Source organism: Ranitomeya imitator, chromosome 4 (genome assembly GCF_032444005.1).
Source record: "Ranitomeya imitator isolate aRanImi1 chromosome 4, aRanImi1.pri, whole genome shotgun sequence".
NCBI classification, from domain to species: domain Eukaryota; kingdom Metazoa; phylum Chordata; class Amphibia; order Anura; family Dendrobatidae; genus Ranitomeya; species Ranitomeya imitator.
In genome coordinates, this window is record NC_091285.1 from 356,711,430 (window position 1) to 356,733,213 (window position 21,784).

Consider the following 21,784-nt stretch of genomic DNA (forward strand, 5'->3'; position numbering starts at 1 on the left):
TCTATCTCCAGCAGAACTGCTTATCACTGTTGTTCATAGTTTGATAGAACATGTATATTTGAGTAACATTTATAAAATTCATATGAAAGTTCAATTATGAAATATTAATACATTTTTTTTTAAAGCTGGAGTCGGTACATTTCTACCGACTCCAACCAAAACTACCTCCGACTCCACGACTCCGACTCCACAGCCCTGATGATGAGTGTGTGGACTAGGGTTTTTGCAGATTCTTGGTTTAGGAACTTACAGATCTGTGAAATATTTTTGAGTTGAAGGCGACAGGAAGTGGAAAGGGCTTGAAGGAGAGATCAGTGTCAAGGATTACCCCGAGGCAGTGAGCTTGTGGGACTAGGGAGAGTGGGCAGCCGTTTACTGTAATGGATAGGTTCGTTGTGTGGGGTGTGGGGGGGCGGGTCGCGTGAGATGGAGGAAAGATGATGAATTCTGTTTTGTCCATGTTAAGTTTTAGAAATCTAGCGGAGAAGATGGATGAAATAGCGGACAGACATTGAGGGATTCTGGTTAGTAGGGTGGTGATATCTGGTCCAGAGATGTAGATCTCAGCATGTCATCAGCATAGAGGTGATACTGAAAGCCGTGAGATTCTATGAGCTGTCCCAGGCCAAAGGTGTAAATGGTGTAAAGATGATCCTTCTACAATGTGACAGCCCTTGAGATATTTGTAGCCAGCTATTAAGTCTCCTCTCAGTCTTCTTTTTTGCAAGCTAAACATTCCCAAATCCTGTAACCATTCCTCATAGGACATGGTTTGCAGACCGGTCACCATTCTGGTCGCTCTTCTATGAACTTGCTCCAGTTTTTTTATGTCTTTTTTAAAATGTGGTGCCCAAAACTGAAAACAGTATTCCAGATGAGGTCTGACCAAAGTGAAGTAGAGGGCAATAATGACTTCGCATGATGTAGACTGTATGCTTCTGTTAATACATCCCAGAATTGCATTTGCTTTTTTTCTGTTGCATCACACTGTTGACTCATGTTCAGTTTATGATCTATTAGTATACCCAAGTCTTTTTCTCATGTGCTGTTGCTTAGCTCTATTCCTCCCATTCTGTATATGCTTTTTTCATTTTTATTGCCCAGATGTAGTACTTTGCATTTTCCCTTGTTAAAAACCATTCTGTTAGTTGCTGCCCTCTGCTCCAGTTTATTTATATCTTTTTGAATCCTCTCCCTCGTCTCTAGTTTTAGCTATCCCTCCTAGCTTTGTGTCATCAGCAAATTTAATCAGTGTGCCCTCAATTCCTTCATCTAAATAATTGAAAAAATGTTGAATAATACAGGGCCCAAAACAGAACCCTATGGTACCCCACTTGAGACATTCTTCCAACTGGATGTGCAGCCATTTACGCCCACTCTTTGGGTCCGATCACTAAGCCAGATATGAATCCACCTAACAGTTACCTTGACCATTTCATACCTAGTCATTTTTTCAATAAGGATGGTGTGAGATACTTTGTCAAATGCTTTGCTAAAATCAAGATATACTATATCTACCTCATTTCCCTGATCCACCCAGTCAGTGATTTTGTCATAGAAGGAAATTAAGTTAGTCTGACATGACTTGTTAGTTACAAACCCATGCTGACTCTGGTTAATCACTTCATTCTTATCCAGGTACTTACATACATGTTGTTTAATAATTTGTTCAAAGCTCTTTCCTCGTATGGAAGTCAGATTCACCGGCCTATAGTTCCCTGGGTCCACCTTCTTCCCCTTTTTGAAGATAGGAACAACATTTGCTCTTCTCCAGTCTTCTGGGACTTCTCCTGTTCTCCAAGAATTTTCAAAGATTATGGAGAGTGGTTCAAAAATGTCTTCTGTTATCTCTTTCAGTACTCTGGGGTTTATTTCATCTGGACCTGGAGACTTGAATTATTTATGTTAGCTAAGTGTTTCCTCACCATCTTTCTGTTTATAGATATAGATATCCTGGATTCTTCTATTCCTTTAATAGGACAGTGAAGATCAGTTGATGTTACATTTCCTTTCTGAGAAAAAACAGATGCAAAATAGGAATTTAAAAGTTCGGCCTTCTCAACATTCTTTCTTACCATTTCATCATTTTCATCCTGTAAAAATCCTATAGCATCTTTGACTTTTCTTTTACTTTTGACATATCCCAAAAATCCTTTTTTATTGCTTTTGACATCTCTTGCAAGCCTTAATTCATTGTCAGCTTTAGATAATCTAATTCGTGCCCTGCAGGTTCTGCAGACAGCATTATATTCTTCCTTAGATATGCCTCCCTCTTTCCATTTGATAAACATTTCTTTCTTCCTTTGTAGCATGTGTTTAAGTTCTGTGTTCATTCATCCTGGTTTCCTTAAATGCTTTGTAGTCTTTCCTCTTTTTGGAATTGATAACCATTGCCCTCCTTCATATTATAAATAAGAGTGAGTTGACGTTTTTGGCTTGGTGTCCCTACATAGCTTATATACCGTACATGAACCTTGGTACCTTCATTGACCGCTACTGCAAAATATAGATACCATCATAATAAAAGCTTTTTTTTTTGGGGGGGGGGAGGGGGATGTTCTTACCTATATGGATTTTATGATGAAATAAGTATCAAATAATTTAAATTTCAAAATCCCTTTAACAAGTACAGCAACCAGTGTATAAGTCTGCTTAAGACAACCAAACCAATTACTGCAACTTTTAATCCATTCACCATTAATGAGCTTGGCACTCTGTAAGCATGGAGGATGAGGATCAAAACATAATCAGATGCAGTAGTATTGCTTCACAGTAAGGATTAAATCCTATTTCTTGCCTTGTAGGGTAAATGTCTGTCATACTTGTAGCTTTGCGCCCCAATATGTAAGTGGGTGCCTATGCCATTAAGATTTTTTGGCATTGTAGATTTTTAGTACTTGCTGGAAGTCCTAAAAAAAGTCTTATTTACGGATACAAAAATACATGGTGCCAGGTGTACAGTACATTTTCTGTAAGTCTTCACAAGGTTGCCACACACTGTTGTTGGTATGTTGGCCCATTCCTCCATGCAGATCTCCTCTAGAGCAGTGATGTTTTTTGGCAACACGGACTTTCAACTCCCTCCAAAGGTTTTCTATAGGGTTGAGATCTGGAGACTGGCTAGGCCACTCCAGGACCTTGAAATGCTTCTTACGAAGCCACTCCTTCATTGCCCTGGCGGTGTGCTTTGGATCATTGCTATATTGAAAGACCCAGCCACGTTTCATCTTCAATGCCCTTGCTGATGGAAGGAGGTTTGCACTCAAAATCTCACGATACATGGCCCCATTCATTCTTTCATGTACCCGGATCAGTCGTCCTGGCCCCTTTGCAGAGAAACAGCCCCAAAGCATGATGTTTCCACCACCATGCTTTACAGTAGGTATTGTGTTTGATGGATGCAACTCAGTATTCTTTTTCCTCCAAACACGACAAGTTGTGTTTCTACCAAACCGTTCCAGTTTGGTTTCATCAGACCATAGGACATTCTCCCAAAACTCCTCTGGATCATCCAAATGCTCTCTAGCAAACTTCAGACGGGCCCGGACATGTACTGGCTTAAGCAGTGGGACACGTCTGGCACTGCAGGATCTGAGTCCATGGTGGCGTAGTGTGTTACTTATGGTAGGCCTTGTTACATTGGTCCCAGCTCTCTGCAGTTCATTCACTAGGTCCCCCCGCGTGGTTCTGAGATTTTTGCTCACCGTTCTTGTGATCATTCTGACCCCCACGGGGTGGGATTTTGCATGGAGCCCCAGATCGAGGGAGATGATCAGTGGTCTTGTATGTCTTCCATTTTCTAATTATTGCTCCCACTGTTGATTTCTTCACTCCAAGCTGGTTGGCTATTGCAGATTCAGTCTTCCCAGCCTGGTGCAGGGCTACAATTTTGTTTCTGGTGTCCTTTGACAGCTCTTTGGTCTTCACCATAGTGGAGTTTGGAGTCAGACTGTTTGAGGGTGTGCACAGGTGTCTTTTTATACTGATAACAAGTTTAAACAGGTGCCATTACTACAGGTAATGAGTGGAGGAAAGAGGAGACTCTTAAAGAAGAAGTTACAGGTCTGTGAGAGCCAGAAATCTTGATTGTTTGTTTCTGACCAAATACTTATTTTCCACCATAATATGCAAATAAATTGTTAAAAAAACAGACAATGTGATTTTCTGGATTTTTTTTTCTCAGTTTGTCTCCCATAGTTGAGGTCTACCTATGATGTAAATTACAGACGCCTCTCATCTTTTTAAGTGGTGGAATTGCACTATTGCTGACTGACTAAATACTTTTTTGCCCCACTGTATGTGTATTTCTATTTAATCATTTTTTTCATTGGGCTAAAGGGGGATGATTTGAACTTCATTTTTTTTTCAGATTTATAAAAACCCTTTTTACTGTATTTAATACTCTCCTTAAGAGACTTGAAGTTGCGATTGTCCAATCACCTTTTCTATGCATAGCAGTGTATTAGAACTGCAATCTCCTATGAATGCCGTGTTGGCGTTCATAGAAGAATCATAATGACAGGGACGGGGGTAATCAGCAGACTCCTGGCTGTCATGACGGTCCATTGACATCCCGCAAACTTATGACAGGCACTGATGAGTAGGATGAATGACGTACTTCCAGCTGACACATGTTTGACAGCGGGATTTAACCGGTTAACTGCTGTGGGTAGAGCATTGCTCCACATTCAGCTGTTGAAAGCACATGATGGTTTATTAAATGAATCATGTGCGGGCAAAGTTTTGGGCTCGGCGTACAAGCCAACATCAAAGGCAGGGACATGACCTTTGACCTAAATATACGTCAGAGGTCAAGTTGAATGACCAGAGCTTTATTGTAAACTAGATGGTGGCCCGATTCTAACGTATCGGGTATTCTAGAATATGTAGGTAGTATATAGCACAGGCTGCGTACTATATTGCACAATGACGTAGTATATAACATAGCTACATAGTATATAACACAGCGTACGTAGTATATAACACAGCCACGTAATGTATTGCACAGGTATGTAGTATATTGGTCAGCCACGTAGTATATAGCAGAGCCACGTAGTATATAACATAGCCACGTAGTATATTGTAGAGCCACGTAATATATTGCACAGCCACGTAGAATATAACACATTCACGTAGTGTATTGCACAGCTATGTAGTATATAGCAGAGCCACATAGTATATAACATAGCCACGTAGTATATTGTAGAGGCACATAGTATATTGCATAGCTATGTAGTATATTGCACAGCCACGTAGTATATAACAGAGCCACACAGTATATTGCACAGTCGACGTAGTATATAACAGAACCGACACAGCCACATAGTATATTGCACAGCTACATAGTATATAACACAGAGCACGTAGTATATTGCACAGCCACATAGTATATTGGACAGTCACGTTGTATATTGCACAGTTACGTTGTATATTGCCCAGCTACATAGTATATAGCACACAGATGTAGTATGTAACACAGCCCACGTAGTATATAGTAATGTGGGCACTATATGCGTGGTTAAAAAAGACTTAAAATAAAAAATAAACATATACTCACCTTCCTAATCACCCTTGAAGTCCTGGCACCTGTGTGCGGTGCACGCGGCAGCTTCCGGTCCCAGGGTTGGTATGAGCGCAGGACCTTTGATGACGTCGCGGTCACATGACCGTGACGTCATGGCAGGTCCTTCTCGCATAGCATCCTTGGCACCAGAACCTGCCGCTTGCACTGCCGAGGACAGCGTGACGTCGGAAGATGAGAATAACCTTTTTTTATTATTATTTGTAACATTAGATCTTTTTACTATTGATGCTGCATAAGCAGCATCAATAGTAAAAAGTTGGTCACACAGGGTTAATAGAAGCGTTAACGGAGTGCGTTACACCGCGGTCCGTTAACGCTGGCATTAACCCTGTGTGAGCGCTCAGCGCTGACTGCAGGGCAGTAAAGCAGCAGCCATTTCGCTGCCAGACTATGGCCGTCGCTGATTAGTCGTGGCAATGGTCTTGGGCGTTTTGCCACGACCAATCAGCGACTTGGATTTCTATGACAGACAGAGGCCGCAACCAATGAATGTCCGTGACAGACAGACGGAAGTGACCCTTAGACAATTATATAGTAGATAAAGTACAGATCTGCATTAGATGTTGTTTTTTTTTATTCCTGTTTAGACTCGACATACCTTTTTTTTAATATGTTTATCATCTGTCAAGTTGATGATAACTAATCTTTTACTTTTAGTTATTCTTCTTTAATTAAAAGCAGAGTAGTTGGGAGTAATGTCAAAAGCATCATAACTGTTCTTACTATTGCAGCATCCTACTATATAGCCTTCATTTAGCTCTTCTACACACCTCCAAAAAATCCTCAGCCCGGCTACTCAGCCAGTGCACTGCTATTCTCACTCCTCTACTGCCCCTTTTCTCTTGTTCATTCACTCATTTTCCCCTTTGTTGCATAAATTGTAAGTCCTCGGAGGCAAGGACCCCTTCCCTTCTCGACCTCTCATTGGATAGGCACATGCATATTGTACATCATTATTTGTTTTTTATTAATAATTAAAGGATATGTCCACTTTTACATAAAATTTATATCACCCCAAAATGTAAAACAAATGAAGGTATTTTTCAAACGATCAAGTTAAAATATATATTTTACAGCTCCACTGCAGACCTATGTGACTCCACGGTAACAGACTACAAACAAGTCCTTTGTGGTCTACATTGGAGCATTAAAATAGTGCAAAAGTGCGCATACAGTTTAAGTGGCAGTTCTCTGTGGATTAAAAAAGTCTCAGTTTTGAACAATTTTGTCTGTCTTTCAATGTTTCCATTGCTTTTTCATACTTTTAGGATGGTCAGACAGATATTCTGTACACATTCTGGAATTCGGTTACACGGATACTTTCATCTCACTTTGAAACGGCAACAACCTGTAAGTTTAATTTTCAGCTTTGTCAATCTATCATATTTTGATCAAATATTTTTTTTAATTATTATTATTTATTATGATTATTATTATTATAGCGCCATTTATTCCATGGCACTTTAAATGTGAGAAGGGGTTTACATAATAAAAAACAAGTTGAATAATCTTAATCAATACAAGTCACGACTGGTACATGAGGAGAGAGGACCCTGCCCGTGAGTGCTCACAATCTACAAGGGATGGGTGAGAATACAGTAGGCGAGGGTAGAGCTGGTTGTGAAGCGGTTTGGTCTATCGTTGGTTACTGCAGATTGTAGGCTTGTCGGAAGAGGTAAGTCTGATATGTTGGGGTAGGGAGTTCCAGAGTATGGGGGATGTGCGGGAGAAATCGTGTATGCGATTGTGGGAAGAGGAGATAAGAGAGGAATACAGAAGAGCTTGTGAGGATCGGAGGTTGCGTGCAGGTAAGTACCGGGAGACAAGGTCACAGATGTATGGAGGAGACAGGTTGTGGATGGCTTTGTATGTCATGGTTAGGGTTTTGAACTGGAGTTTTAGGGTAATGGGGTAGTGATATCTGGTCCAGAGAGGTAGATTTGTGTGTCGTCGGTATAAAGATGATACTGAAAGCCATGAGATTCTATGAGCTCTCCCGAAGGTGTGAATGGAGAAGAGCAGGGGCCCTAGGGCTGAACCTTGCGGGATTCCGACAGATAGGGGATGAGGTGGTGTGTGAATGGGAGATGCTGAATGTCCGATCTGTTAGGTATGACAATATCTACGATAGGGCCAAGTCTGTGATGCCAAGGGATGAGAGGGTCTGTAATAATAGGGAATGGTCCACGGTGTCAAAGGCAGAGGACAGGTCCAGGAGGAGGAGGACAGAGTAGTGTCGCTTGGCCTTGGCCGTTAATAGGTCATTGGTGACCTTAGTTAGGGCAGTTTCCGTGGAGTGGTGTGACCGGAAGCCAGATTGTAAGCGGTCGAAGAGTGAGCAAGAAGAGAGGTGGGAGGACAGTTCAAGATGGACATGTTGTTCCAGTAGTTTTTAGGCATAGGGGAGAAGTGATATAGGGGATACAGAGGATGGGTCAAGAGAGGGCTTTTTGAGGATAGGTGTGATTGAGGCATGTTTCAAACCTTAGGGGAAGACACCAGTTGTTAGTGATAGGTTGAAGAGATGGGTTAGGGTTGGGATGAAGACTGTGGTGAGGTTTGGGATGAAGTGGGAAGGGATCGGGTCAAGTGCACAGGTGGTGAGATGCGATCTTGAGAGTAGATTGGAGAGTCGATCTTCTGTAATGGTGGATAGGTTGGTTTTGGAGGAGGAGGTCTGGGCAGTTAGGAGAAAGGGCTCTGGGAGTTGTTTTAGATTGTGTTTTGTATCTTTTTTGTTCTTATCAAATGAAAGATATGCAAGAGTCTATATCCTATTATGCTTAGCCATCATATCATGTGATCACTGGATGGCCCCATGTTGGCCATGCTGCTGGGTCTTTAAAACCCAATCAACTCTGCCAATGACTGGCTTCACAATAAGGTGCTGCTTTCATCTGTAACTGGCGGTCCTATTGATGCCCTAGTTTCAGTGGAAAACAGCAAAATTACCTCTGGGGGGACATAAGTTAAAAAAAAATGTATAGCTATAGCCCCTTATAATCTATTACTATACCTCCAACAAATCATAACAGAAGTATTAAAAAAAACCCATAAATATAGCATTACCCCTAACAAAAAAAGAGGTACTAGATAACAAAAAGTTGTCTTTAAAATATTTACGTCCTGAATCAGTGGTTAAAATAACTATTGTCACTTGTGGCCTTCATCTTCTCGACAAGACTATTGTCTCGTTTAGAATCAAAAGTTGTGTCTTTGCCTTTGATATGGCTTGCATCGGCGTGCCTCTGTCGTGATCTCATTGAGATGATGTTTTGCCATGACAGTTCGTAGCTGGCTTTCATAGAAGATTGTGATTTTAACTATACATAGAAGTTCTGATCCATTGCTGTGAATAGCACAGGCATTCAGACGATAGCAGCTTCAAGAGGACCATTAAAAAAGACACAAGTTCAAATCATCCCCCTTTATCCAATTAAAAATAAAAAAAAATTTAAAAATGCACATATTTGGTAGTGTTAAGTTTACAAAAGTCCAATTTATCAAAAGATAAAATAAATTAATCCAGTCAGTAAATGGTGTAAAGAAAAAGAGATCAAAATGCTAGCTACGATTTTTTTGGCTGCCACTACATTGTAATAAGAGCCGATCAAAGCATCGTATACCCCAAAATGGTATCAGTAAAAATGTCAGCCTAGGGTGCAAAAAAATAAGCCCTCACACTGCCCCTTACACCGAAAAACGAAAACGCTACAGGTGTCGGTAAATGTGAACATAAGAGAAAAAAAAATTTCTTACAAATTTCCAAATTTTTTGTCACCACTTAAGTTAAAAAAAACCAAAAAAAACTATACGTTTGTTATCTGCATACTCATACTGACCTGGTGAATCATATTGCCACGTAAGTATTACCATATAGTTAACAAGGTGAACTTAAAAAAAAAACAAAACAACTAGTCTGGATATACACTTTTTTTTACAATTTCAGCACAGGGTGATTTTCAGAAGTACAACCCATACTGAAAAAAAAAGGTTTAATACGGCTGTATTATCTGAAAAAAATTAAAAAGTTATGGTTCTTGGAAGAAGGGGAGGAAAAAACAAAAATGCAAAAAAGGAAAATCGCCCGGGGGTGAAGGGGTTGATAAAATGCAGATTTTGTGAAACACTACAAACCCCATCTTGGAAAATTAACCTATCCTTATCTTATCATATTCAACATATGAAAATATGGATATAAAGATGTGATTGAATAGAAGACAATCTTTTGTGCTCTAACTTATTGTACATGTTCCTCAGAGACCACTTTCCCATTTTGACATTGCCCACATTTCCGTCTTCTCTCCTAGCGTCCACCTTCCTGAAACAGGCCTTTGAAGGAGAGTATCCTAAACTGTTAAGACTTTACAATGACTTGTGGAAACGTCTCCAGCAGTACAGTCAGACCTTACAGGGTTCCTATACAAGTAGTGGCAGCTCTGAGTTTGTCTCGGAGATGCAGCAAATTGAAGATGACACACAAGATGTTTTCACAGTGAAAAAGCCTGATCACGAGTAAGTAAACATGTTATAATTAGTAATAAATAGCTTTTTGCGAATTATGTTAAATTGGATTTAAATGAATTTATTTGATATATGATACATTTTTATCATATGATCCTGCTTGTTTTCTGATGGGTCAGCAACATGTTTAACCCCTTAACAATACGCCTTTTAACGGGTACTTAAACCACAGTGGCGTTGAGGAATAAGTTTATTGTGCTCCCCAGAGTCAGAATTTATCCAGGGTCTCGGCTACCAGAAAACATGATTCGGGTCAGTTTTTACCGACCCCAGTGTTGCGATCACCGTTATTATTTATATATATAGCACCATTAATTCCATTGTGCTGTACATGAGAAAAGGGGTTACATACAGGTTATACATTAAGTGAACAGTAAACAAATTTACAGTGACAGACTGGTACAGAGGGGAGAGGACCCTGTCCTTGCGGACTTACATTCTACAGGATTATTAACAGAACTAGATGGTAGCCCGATTCTAACACATCGGGTATTCTAGAATATGTATGTAGTTTATTTATGAAGATTTTACAATACATTGAATACACAGGATTCGACCGACCGCGACCAATTAGCGAAGCGTGGTTCAAATCCCGCGCCAATTCGCGGCCAGACTGCGCCTGTCGCTGATTGTTCGCGGCCGGCCACATAGTATATAGCACAGCCCACGGAGTATATAGCACAGCCCACGGAGTATATAGCACAGCCACGTAGTATATAACAGCCCACGTAGTATATAGCACAGCCACGTAGTATACAGCACAGCCACGTAGTATACAGCACAGCCCACGAAGTGTATAACACAGCCACATAGTATATAACAGCCCATGCACGCAGTATATAACACAGGCCACGTAGTGTATAACACAGGCCACATAGTGTATAACACAGGCCACGTAGTGTATAGCACAGCCACGTAGTATATTGCACAGCCCACGTAGTATATTGCACAGCCCACGTAGTATATTGCCCAGCCCACGTAGTATATTGCCCAGCCCACGTAGTATATTGCCCGGCCCACGTAGTATATTGCCCGGCCCACGTAGTATATTGCCCAGCCCACGTAGTATATTGCACAGCCCACGTAGTATATTGCACAGCTACGTTTTATATTGCACAGCCCATGTAGTATATTGCACAGCACACGTAGTATATAGCAATGTGGGCATCATATCCCTGTTAAAAAAAAAAGAATTAAAATAAAAAATAGTTATATACTCACCTTCCGTTGGCCCCCGGATCGAAGCGGTTACCAACGCTCCTCGCGCGCTCCAGTCTGAAGAGTGCATTGTGGTCTCGCGAGAGGATGACGTAGCGGTCTCGCGAGACCGCTACGTCATCCTCTCGCGAGATCGCAATGCATGGAGCGGTCACCGCAGCGTCGCGAGGAGCGGGAAAGGCCTGTTCTGGATCCGAGGGGCCGACGGACGGTGGGTATATAACGATTTTTTATTTTTTTTAATTATTTTTAACATTAGATCTTTTTACTATTGATGATGCATAGGCAGCATCAATAGTAAAAAAGTTGGTCACACAGGGTTAATAGCAGCGTTAATGGAGTGCGTTACACCGCGGCATAACGCGGTCCATTAGCGCTGCCATTAACCCTGTGTGAGCGCTGAATGGAGGGGAGTACGGAGCGGGCACTGACTGCGGGGAGTAAGGAGCTGCCATTTTGCCGCCGGACTGTGCCCATCGCTGATTGGTCGTGGCTGTTTTCCAGCGACCAATCAGTGACTTGGGATTTCCGTTACAGACAGACAGAAAGACAGACAGAAAGGCGGAAGTGACCCTTAGACAATTATATAGTAGATAATGGTGACCGCAAAAAAAAAAATTTCCATTTAACTTCTCTCTCCTCCGATGTGATCGCACATCAGAGGAGAGAGAAATAGGGCCTCTGATCCACCCCACCCCCCGGTACCTCTGTTGTCCGTGCCCTGTGATGAACCCGGGCTGCCGGCGTCTTCTTCCAGGAGAAAATGGCCTGCGCACGCGCAGTGTGCCCGCTGAGATCTGCTGGTCGGCACCCGGCAACAATAGGAAATTTTTCTTATTGGTTCATTTTGATCACTGTGATAGACCCTATCACAGTGATCAAAATTTAAAAAAAAAGTAAATAAAACCCCCTTTTATCACCCTCTTAGTTAGGTAAAAATAATGAAATAAAAAATATATATTTCCATTTTTCCATTAGAGTTAGAATTGGCTAAAGCGAGTTGGGCTAAAGTGAGTTGGTGAGCACCTTTAATCCCCAGGTGCTTCACAGAAGTTTATAACGTCGAGCCGTAATATAAAAGAAATCAAAGAGAATTTTTTCCCCCCACAAAAAACTGTTTTCAGCTCCAAATTTTGCATTTTCATAAGTTTAACAGGAGAAAATGGACCCCCAAATTTGTTGTGCAATTTCTCCTCCGTAAAGAAATACCCCATATGTGGTTGAAAACTGCTTTTGAGGCACAGTGTAAAGCTTGGAAGCCATATTGATGTCCAGATGTAGCTGGACTGGTTGAACAGAGAGATTATTTGCCTCCTGGAGCGCAGATTTTCCTAGAATAGTTTGCTGACTCCATATACAGAGGTCCTAATTGCTAGAAAAGCAGAATTCCCCCCTCAAGTGACCCTATTTTGGAAATTGTTCCCCATTGGGAATTTATTTACGCTGTATTGACAATTTTGACTCCATGGGTGTTTTTCCAGAAACAAGCAGTAGTGGATGTTGCTGAGTAAAAATTGCAAACTGCCGTTGTATTGACCAGTACTCTGTAGTCCCAGTACGTTGTAGTACCTGGTACGTTGTAGTGGCCAGCTCATGCTTCTGAAGGCACGCACCTGTAAATTAGGTGGGCTCTCATCGCTACAGAGATGCGAAACATATGGACGCTAAATGTGGTTTAGACGCACTGGAGCTCAGAAGGAAAGGGGGGGCATTTGGATTTGGAAGCGCAGAATTTGCTGAATTTCTTTTGGGGGTGAGGAGCCATTTCGCTTTTCCTAAGCCTTTGTACTACCAGTAAAATTGAAGCCCTTTATATTTGCGTTAAGAGATGACGGGCCTGGGTGGAGACTTTTTTTTTCGTGGATTGAGTTGAAGCTTAATATTTAGCAGCACATTTATCTGGCCCTCTACGCTGAGCACTTAATTTGGGGCTTCCATCTAAATCTCCGAGTGACGTGACAAATGAAAACCCCAATGGATCCATTCACTATAGTGAGGCAGCAGAGTTACTCTGGACTCTGTCTGTCCTCTGATCAGCGGTGCCCTTCTTTTCAGAAGTGCACAAAACTGTTGTCGACCGCGCTTTTATGCGCGACTAAAAAGACTGACAACACCGGATCACAGGTCCTATGGTGTCCACAGTGGCTCCTTTTGCCTCATTTAAGGGATATTCTGCTGGGGGTTAAATCTGAATTGTGTATTTCAGAGATTTACATGGAAAACCTGATGCAAACGCTCATTTTAGGACACGTGACATTTTTTGATCTCTTTATATTCCGATTTTTGGGAGGCATAATGAACAAAAACCAGCAACTCAAAAATTGTTTGTCTTTTTGTTGTTGTTTTTTTATGCAGTTCCACGTGTGGTAAAATTGATAAGGCAGCTTTATTCTTTGAGTCAGTACGATTACAGTGATACCCCATATATGTAATTTTTTATGTTTTGGTGCTTTTATACATAAAAACTATTTTTCAGAAAAAGTAATTATTTTTGCATTGCTTCATTCTGAGAGCTATAACCTTTTTATTTTTCTGCTGACAGAGCTGTATCGTGGCTTGTATTTTGCGGGACAAGATGACGTTCTCAGCAGTTCTATTTTTGATTACATTGGTGTTTTTGATCGCGTTTTACTTTTTGCTTGCTGGTATAATGATAAAGCATAGTTTGCCTCATTTTTTATTTATTTTGTTTTACGGTATTAACTGAAGAGGTTAACTAGTGGGACAGTTTTATAGGTTGAGTCATTTTGGACTCGGTAATACCAAATATATGTATTTTTTTTTCTACCCTGCAGGGCATCAGAGCAGCATCTGACAAGCAGGGAGAAGACATGTCCGTACCTGCTGTTAGCAGGCACTCACAGGCCACCTTCCCTGAAGAACCCCGCTGCCATCTTGCGGCCTGGGGTCACCATGGAGACCATCAGCACAATACGATCACATCACATTGCGCTGATGGAAGCAGACAGTGAGTTCACTCCCTGTGCAATGCTCCACGATGTCACTGTCACTATTGACAGCTACATCAGAGTGGTTAAACGTTCACGATCAGTACTAGCACTCGCCACACCCACACTCGATCGTGGCGGTGCTCGCCGTGAGCCCGCACGATCGAGAATAAATATATGTACGGTGGTTTGCAGGAACGCAGCCCTCACAGCGCCGTATAAATACGTCATATGTCAGGAAGGGGTTCAACAGGCCGCAACACTCATAGAAAAAAAGGACACTTCACCATATTTTGGCACAAGTTTATCAGTGTCTGTGTGATGTAATGATACATCCCTGATCTGTTTTAACCTCCTGCATGAGTCAGTGTGGAGGGAGGGGCTGTGCAGCAGAATTTAGATGTGTCACTTTACAAACGTTTCTATCAGAACTCCTGATTACTGAGTGTGTTCATGATCACACTTATTTCTGTTGTGCTGAGGCAACTTGTACTCACTCTATAGTGAGATCAGAGCTGTCATTATGTGTGACATATAATGGCAGCAAGCTCTGACCTCACTACAGAATGATTACAAGTTATGCACAACAGATGAAAGTGTGACACTGGCACATCTCTGGACAGAAAATGTGGGGGAGAGGGCCAGTACAGCAGAACTGAGAGTGCTAGGAGGCTTTGTAAGGTGACACAGCTAAACTCCGCAGTGGAGTCCCTCCTTCCACACTCACTCATAAAGGAGGTTAGACCAGGAGATCAGAACTTATATCATTACATCTCACTGGCTGAGAAACTTGCTGTAAGGTGTTAGGGTATGTGCACACGTTCAGGTTTTTTCGCGGTTTTTTCACAATAAAAACGCTATAAAAACACATACATTATGCATCCTATCATTTAGAATGCATTTTGCATGTTTTTTGCACATCGCAGTAAAAAAAAGTAGCATGTTCATTAATTTTGCGGATTTTCTGCGTTTTTCCCGCTATTCTATGCATTTGGAAAAAAACGCACCAAAAACGCGTCAAAACGCATGAAAAAACGCAAAAAAAACGCATGCGGATTTCTGGCAGAAATGTCCGTTTTTTGTCAGGAATATTTCTGCAAGAAATCCTGACGTGTGCATATAGCCTTATAGGGGCATATTTATTACAGTTCATGACTAATGATATATATTTCTTCTTTAGTCCAGAGAAAACTCTGAAAGACTCCCTGCAACCATATGAAGGTGCCTACCTGTCTAAATCCTTATCTAGGCTCTTTGACCCTATCAATCTGGTCTTCCCACCAGGAGGTCGGAATCCTCCTTCAGCTGATGAACTGGAGAGTATACTCAAAACTATAGCAAGGTATGTGGAATATCAGAAGGCTATGCCCATGTTTGATCAAAACTGTGACAATATGTGTACATTTCTTAATTTTTAGCACATTTTATTTTATTTTTTTTTTTCCAAACCCACATTTTCTTGTGCACTGCTCTTTGCTCCCCTTTTTGGGAAAACATTTCATGGCAGACATCTTCCATAGTGTTAACTGAAAGTGATATATGTTACAGCTATTTTGTTATGTATATGTGGTACTACATAAACTCCATTCTTATGACCTAACATTAGCTAAAGGTACCGTAATTGTAGACCTCCGGTTACAATGTGACAATTCCACGCAACTAGATGATATATTCCTATCCAAAGTGGCACCTATGAGTTTAGTGAAGACCTGATTCTAAGATTTATTTTCTGGTTCCGTTGCTTGCCACCTGCTACATTATAAATGCTTGCACAAGGAGGCAGCAATATTTGCCTATATCAAGTTCTACTAAGCTGAAAACAGGACTTAAAAATTATAAGAATAATATTGCTGGACACCAATGGTGGCCTCTGCAAGCCTGATGAAGTCCCCCATTGCTGCCATCTTTGTATTCCTGACAAGGACAACTACAGGCTGAGCTTCATAGGATACCAGGATTTTCACTATATACTGCAGTACTGTAGTATTGCAATTTACTATAAGCAGTACCACAGTATTTTTATGCCGAAATGTACTAAAAACTAAAGTAAAATAATAACAAAAATGTTTAGAAATATAAATAATAATTATATATATATATATATATATATATATATACACTAGATGGTGGCCTGATTCTAACGCATCGGGTATTCTAGAATATGTATGTATGTATGTATGTACGTCGCGCTTAGCACAGCCACGTAGTATATAGCACAGCCACGTAGTATATAGCACAGCCACGTAGTATATAGCACAGCCACGTAGTATATAACACAGCCACGTAGTATATAGCACAGCCACATAGTATATAGCATCCACATAGTATACAGCACAGCCCACGTAACACAGACAGCCGCGTAGCATATAGCACAGCCACGTAGTATATAGCAGCCACATAGTATATAACACAGCCCACGTAATATATAGCACAGTCCACATAATATATAGCACAACCCACGCAGTATATAACATAGCCCACGCAGTATATAACACTGCCCACATAGTATATAGCAGCCAGGCAGTATATAACACAGCCCACATAATATATAGCACAGCCCACGTAGTATATAACACAGCCCACGTAGTATATAACACAGGCCACGCAGTATATAGCACAGCCCATGCAGTATATAACACGGCCCACGTAGTATATAACACAGCCCACGCAGTATCTAACACAGCAACGTAGTATATAACACGCGAGACCGCTAAGTCATCTGAGTAATTTTGCAATGCATCACTGGGAACGGAATCTGGCTGCAGCATCGCCCGCATTGGTGGACGGCGGAAGGTGAGAATAGCACCATTTATTTTGTTTTTATCATTTTAAAACATTAGTAGGGAGTAGGGAGGGGGCAGTGACTTGAGGAGAGTAGGGAGGGGCCAATTCGCGGCCGGACTAAGCCTGTCGTTGATTGGTCGTGGCCGGCCGCGACCAATCAGCAACGCGGGATTTCCGTTACAGACAGACAAACAGACGGAAGTATCCCTTAGACGATTCCATAGAAAGATATATATATATATATACAGTGGGGCAAAAAAGTATTTAGTCAGTCAGCAATAGTGCAAGTTCCACCACTTAAAAAGATGAGAGGCGTCTGTAATTTACATCATAGGTAGACCTCAACTATGGGAGACAAACTGAGAAAAAAAAATCCAGAAAATCACATTGTCTGTTTTTTTAACAATTTATTTGCATATTATGGTGGAAAATAAGTATTTGGTCAGAAACAAACAATCAAGATTTCTGGCTCTCACAGACCTGTAACTTCTTCTTTAAGAGTCTCCTCTTTCCTCCACTCATTACCTGTAGTAATGGCACCTGTTTAAACTTATTATCAGTATAAAAAGACACCTGTGCACACCCTCAAACAGTCTGACTCCAAACTCCACTATGGTGAAGACCAAAGAGCTGTCAAAGGACACCAGAAACAAAATTGTAGCCCTGCACCAGGCTGGGAAGACTGAATCTGCAATAGCCAACCAGCTTGGAGTGAAGAAATCAACAGTGGGAGCAATAATAAGAAAATGGAAGACATACAAGACCACTGATAATCTCCCTCGATCTGGGGCTCCACGCAAAATCCCACCCCGTGGGGTCAGAATGATCACAAGAACGGTGAGCAAAAATCCCAGAACCACGCGGGGGGACCTAGTGAATGAACTGCAGAGAGCTGGGACCAATGTAACAAGGCCTACCATAAGTAACACACTACGCCACCATGGACTCAGATCCTGCAGTGCCAGACGTGTCCCACTGCTTAAGCCAGTACATGTCCGGGCCCATCTGAAGTTTGCTAGAGAGCATTTGGATGATCCAGAGGAGTTTTGGGAGAATGTCCTATGGTCTGATGAAACCAAACTGGAACTGTTTGGTAGAAACACAACTTGTCGTGTTTGGAGGAAAAAGAATACTGAGTTGCATCCATCAAACACCATACCTACTGTAAAGCATGGTGGTGGAAACATCATGCTTTGGGGCTGTTTCTCTGCAAAGGGGCCAGGACGACTGATCCGGGTACATGAAAGAATGAATGGGGCCATGTATCGTGAGATTTTGAGTGCAAACCTCCTTCCATCAGCAAGGGCATTGAAGATGAAACGTGGCTGGGTCTTTCAACATGACAATGATCCAAAGCACACCGCCAGGGCAACGAAGGAGTGGCTTCGTAAGAAGCATTTCAAGGTCCTGGAGTGGCCTAGCCAGTCTCCAGATCTCAACCCTATAGAAAACCTTTGGAGGGAGTTGAAAGTCCGTGTTGCCAAGCGAAAAGCCAAAAACATCACTGCTCTAGAGGAGATCTGCATGGAGGAATGGGCCAACATACCAACAACAGTGTGTGGCAACCTTGTGAAGACTTACAGAAAATGTTTGACCTCTGTCATTGCCAACAAAGGATATATTACAAAGTATTGAGATGAAATTTTGTTTCTGACCAAATACTTATTTTCCACCATAATATGCAAATAAATTGTTAAAAAAACAGACAATGTGATTTTCTGGATTTTTTTTTCTCAGTTTGTCTCCCATAGTTGAGGTATACCTATGATGTAAATTACAGACACCTCTCATCTTTTTAAGTGGTGGAACTTGCACTATTGCTGACTGACTAAATACTTTTTTGCCCCACTGTATATTCAAATCATCGCATTTTCCTCCTCTTAAAAGTAATGAAAACAGAAACATAAAACATATTTCATATCGTTGCCTCTACAATAGTCTGGTCTTTCAAAGCATAAAAGTTATTAACTAATAAAATAAAAGCTGTTACAAGAATAAAATCAAAACAGAATTGCATTTTTCTCACCATTACACCCCACTTGAATGTTTTTTTCACTGCTTTCCTGCACATTATATGGTAAAGGGAATGGTGTTATTTGAAACAATTCCTCCTACAAGAAAAATGATTAAAAAAAAAAAAAAATTGATGGGAAAACTAAAAAATGATTTAGCTCTTAGAAGAAGAGGGAAGGTGCAAAAAATGAGAAATAGCTGTGATATTAAAGGGGTTGTACAAAAATAAAAAAAATACAGGTGCTGTAACCCCAAGGGGGTTTTCCCAGAAAGTGCATCTTAATTAATAGATCTTGGAATAGGAATCATTTCCACAATTGTATGTGATGGAAAAAAAGATCCTGTGCTGAGATAATCTTATAAATGTGCCCCTGCTGTGTACTGTGTCTGACTGAAAGTATACAGACAGGACGGCAGGGGATCACAGCTGATTTTTTTTCTGTGAGATGAAAAAACAGGTTAAAAACGAGCAGCAAATGACTTATCCCAAATAAAGCATCAGATGTGATCCCCTGCTGTCCTGTCTGTATACTCCTTTGCCCAGGAGCTGTGGTGTGATCAGACCATGTCCCTGTATGGTCAGACACGGCCATTACACAGTACACAGCACGAAAGCAGAGAGTGTAGTTAGGGAAGGATAGTGAATTTTTAATTCAAGTATATTTGACAATAGTTTAGATTATGGCACTAAACAGATAGGGATTTAGGATGAATATTAATTTGGACTTCGGACCACCCATTTAAAGACCTCATTCACCAGGCCAGATTTGTCTTGTTTTGCTATCTAGGGTTTTTTGTTTTACAGATAGAATATAGTGTATTTATGTGCTTACACTAAAGATCTAGTTAATACCTGGATCCCTAGCGTCCTGTAATGATCTCTAAACTGTACAGCAGACAAGTATATGGTAATAATGGAGCATACACCACAAACCCATTGCAATAAATCCAACCTCATACTGTATGTTGCTAGTAAGACCAGTGGTTTAGCATATGAATCCATGATGTGAGGAGACCTAGAATTCGAACACTAGTGCCTGTGACAAGCTGCACCCTCCATCTATAGCAGGCTTTAAACACCCTATTTTTTGCGGAACATTAATGTGCAAAAAAATTTTTAAAAAGCGGTGACATTTAAAAGTTTGGTCCAATTCATCCATTCATGTATGCAAATCATACATTTCAATGAATGGTAATGTGAAAGGACCACATACAGATAAAATCCGTGTTGCATCTGTGTGCTGTCCATTACAAACTTGGATATGTGAATTTAGTCTAAAAATTCTGGTTTTGATTTTCATTAAATCAAATTTATTATCAGATTTCACACTACAAGCTACATGCTTTACTACAAAGAACAATTCGACTTGATGAGGCTGGTGTACTTGCTTTGAACACCCATGTGATAATGACTGTATAATCCTGAGCTATACATGTGTCTTATGAGCCAACTAGAGTAGTTTGTATTGCAAAAGATTCCCTTTAAGGCCATGTATAGGATATAAGCCTTGTACAGCTAGGTCTACATGTATGCCCTATGCATTATAATGCAGGTGCACCGCTTACTGGCACACACACACATATGATTTTATGCCAAGCGAACTGTCCATGTTGTTTAGCTTGGAAGCGTTTTGGGTAATCCCTGGCTGAAAACTACTACTTATGTGCTAAATCCAAAATAGAGAGAACGATGGATTATAGGAAATATCTTGCAGACAAATTTGAGCTAAAATCCGTAAACCACAAAAAAATCTGTTATTTGCACTCTTGAATTCACTAATAGAAAACTGAGACTCAGTACATGACATTACAAGGCAGAGAATGGTTTATTCTGATTTTTTTTCTGCATTCTTTATTAAGTGCAAACTACCATCGTCGGGTAGACATAGAGAAACCCACCATATAATTCTGTATTTTTAAGGTTGCTTCTTCCATTACTGATTCATTCTGGGATTTTTCTTTGAAAACTATATAAATAATACTAGAGCATTATGTGTATGTCTGCGTATGGTATACTGAATGTGTATACACAGTATTGTAAAAAATAATTTAGGTACATGTGGAAAAATGCTGCAAAGTATTTTTTATTTATTTTGCTCACTTATATAGTGCTTTCATATTCTGTGGCACTTTACAGTCATTAACCCCTTCATGACCTTGGGATTTTTCATTTTTCCGTGTTCATTTTTCACTCCCCTCCTTCCCAGAGCGATAACTTTTTTATTTTTCCGTCAAATTGGCCATGTGAGGGCTTATTTTTTGCGGGACAAGTTGTACTTTTGAACGACATCATTGGTTTTAGCATGTCGTGTACTAGAAAACAGGAAAAAAATTCCAAGTGCGATGAAATTGCAAAAAAAGTGCAATCCCACACTTGTTTTTTGTTTGGCTTTTTCGCTAGGTTCACTAAATGCTAAAACTGACTTGACATTATGATTCTCCAGGTCAGTACGAGTTCGTAGACACCTAACATGACTAGGTTATTTTTTATCTAAGTGGTGAAAAAAAATTCCAAACTTTGCTAAAAAAAAAAAAAAAATTGCGCCATTTTCCGATACCCGTAGCGTCTCCATTTTTCGTGATCTGGGGTCGGTTGAGGGCTTATTTTTTGCGTGCCGAGATGACGTTTTTAATGATAGAATTTCGGGGCAGATACGTTCTTTTCATCGCCCATTATTGCATTTTAATGCAATGTCGCGGCGACCAAAAAAAA

At 40.7% G+C, this 21,784-nt stretch overlaps 1 protein-coding gene across 1 annotated transcript in view; it reads left to right on the forward strand.

The window, feature by feature from the left end:
- COG5 (component of oligomeric golgi complex 5) overlaps positions 1 to 21,784 on the forward strand; it is a 477,042-nt gene that overhangs the window by 312,986 nt on the left and 142,272 nt on the right. Inside the window, exons 11-13 of the mRNA XM_069765057.1 lie at positions 6,853 to 6,934; positions 9,895 to 10,099; positions 15,455 to 15,616. Coding sequence (XP_069621158.1) covers positions 6,853 to 6,934; positions 9,895 to 10,099; positions 15,455 to 15,616 — 449 coding nt within the window. The remainder of the gene's footprint in view (positions 1 to 6,852; positions 6,935 to 9,894; positions 10,100 to 15,454; positions 15,617 to 21,784) is intronic.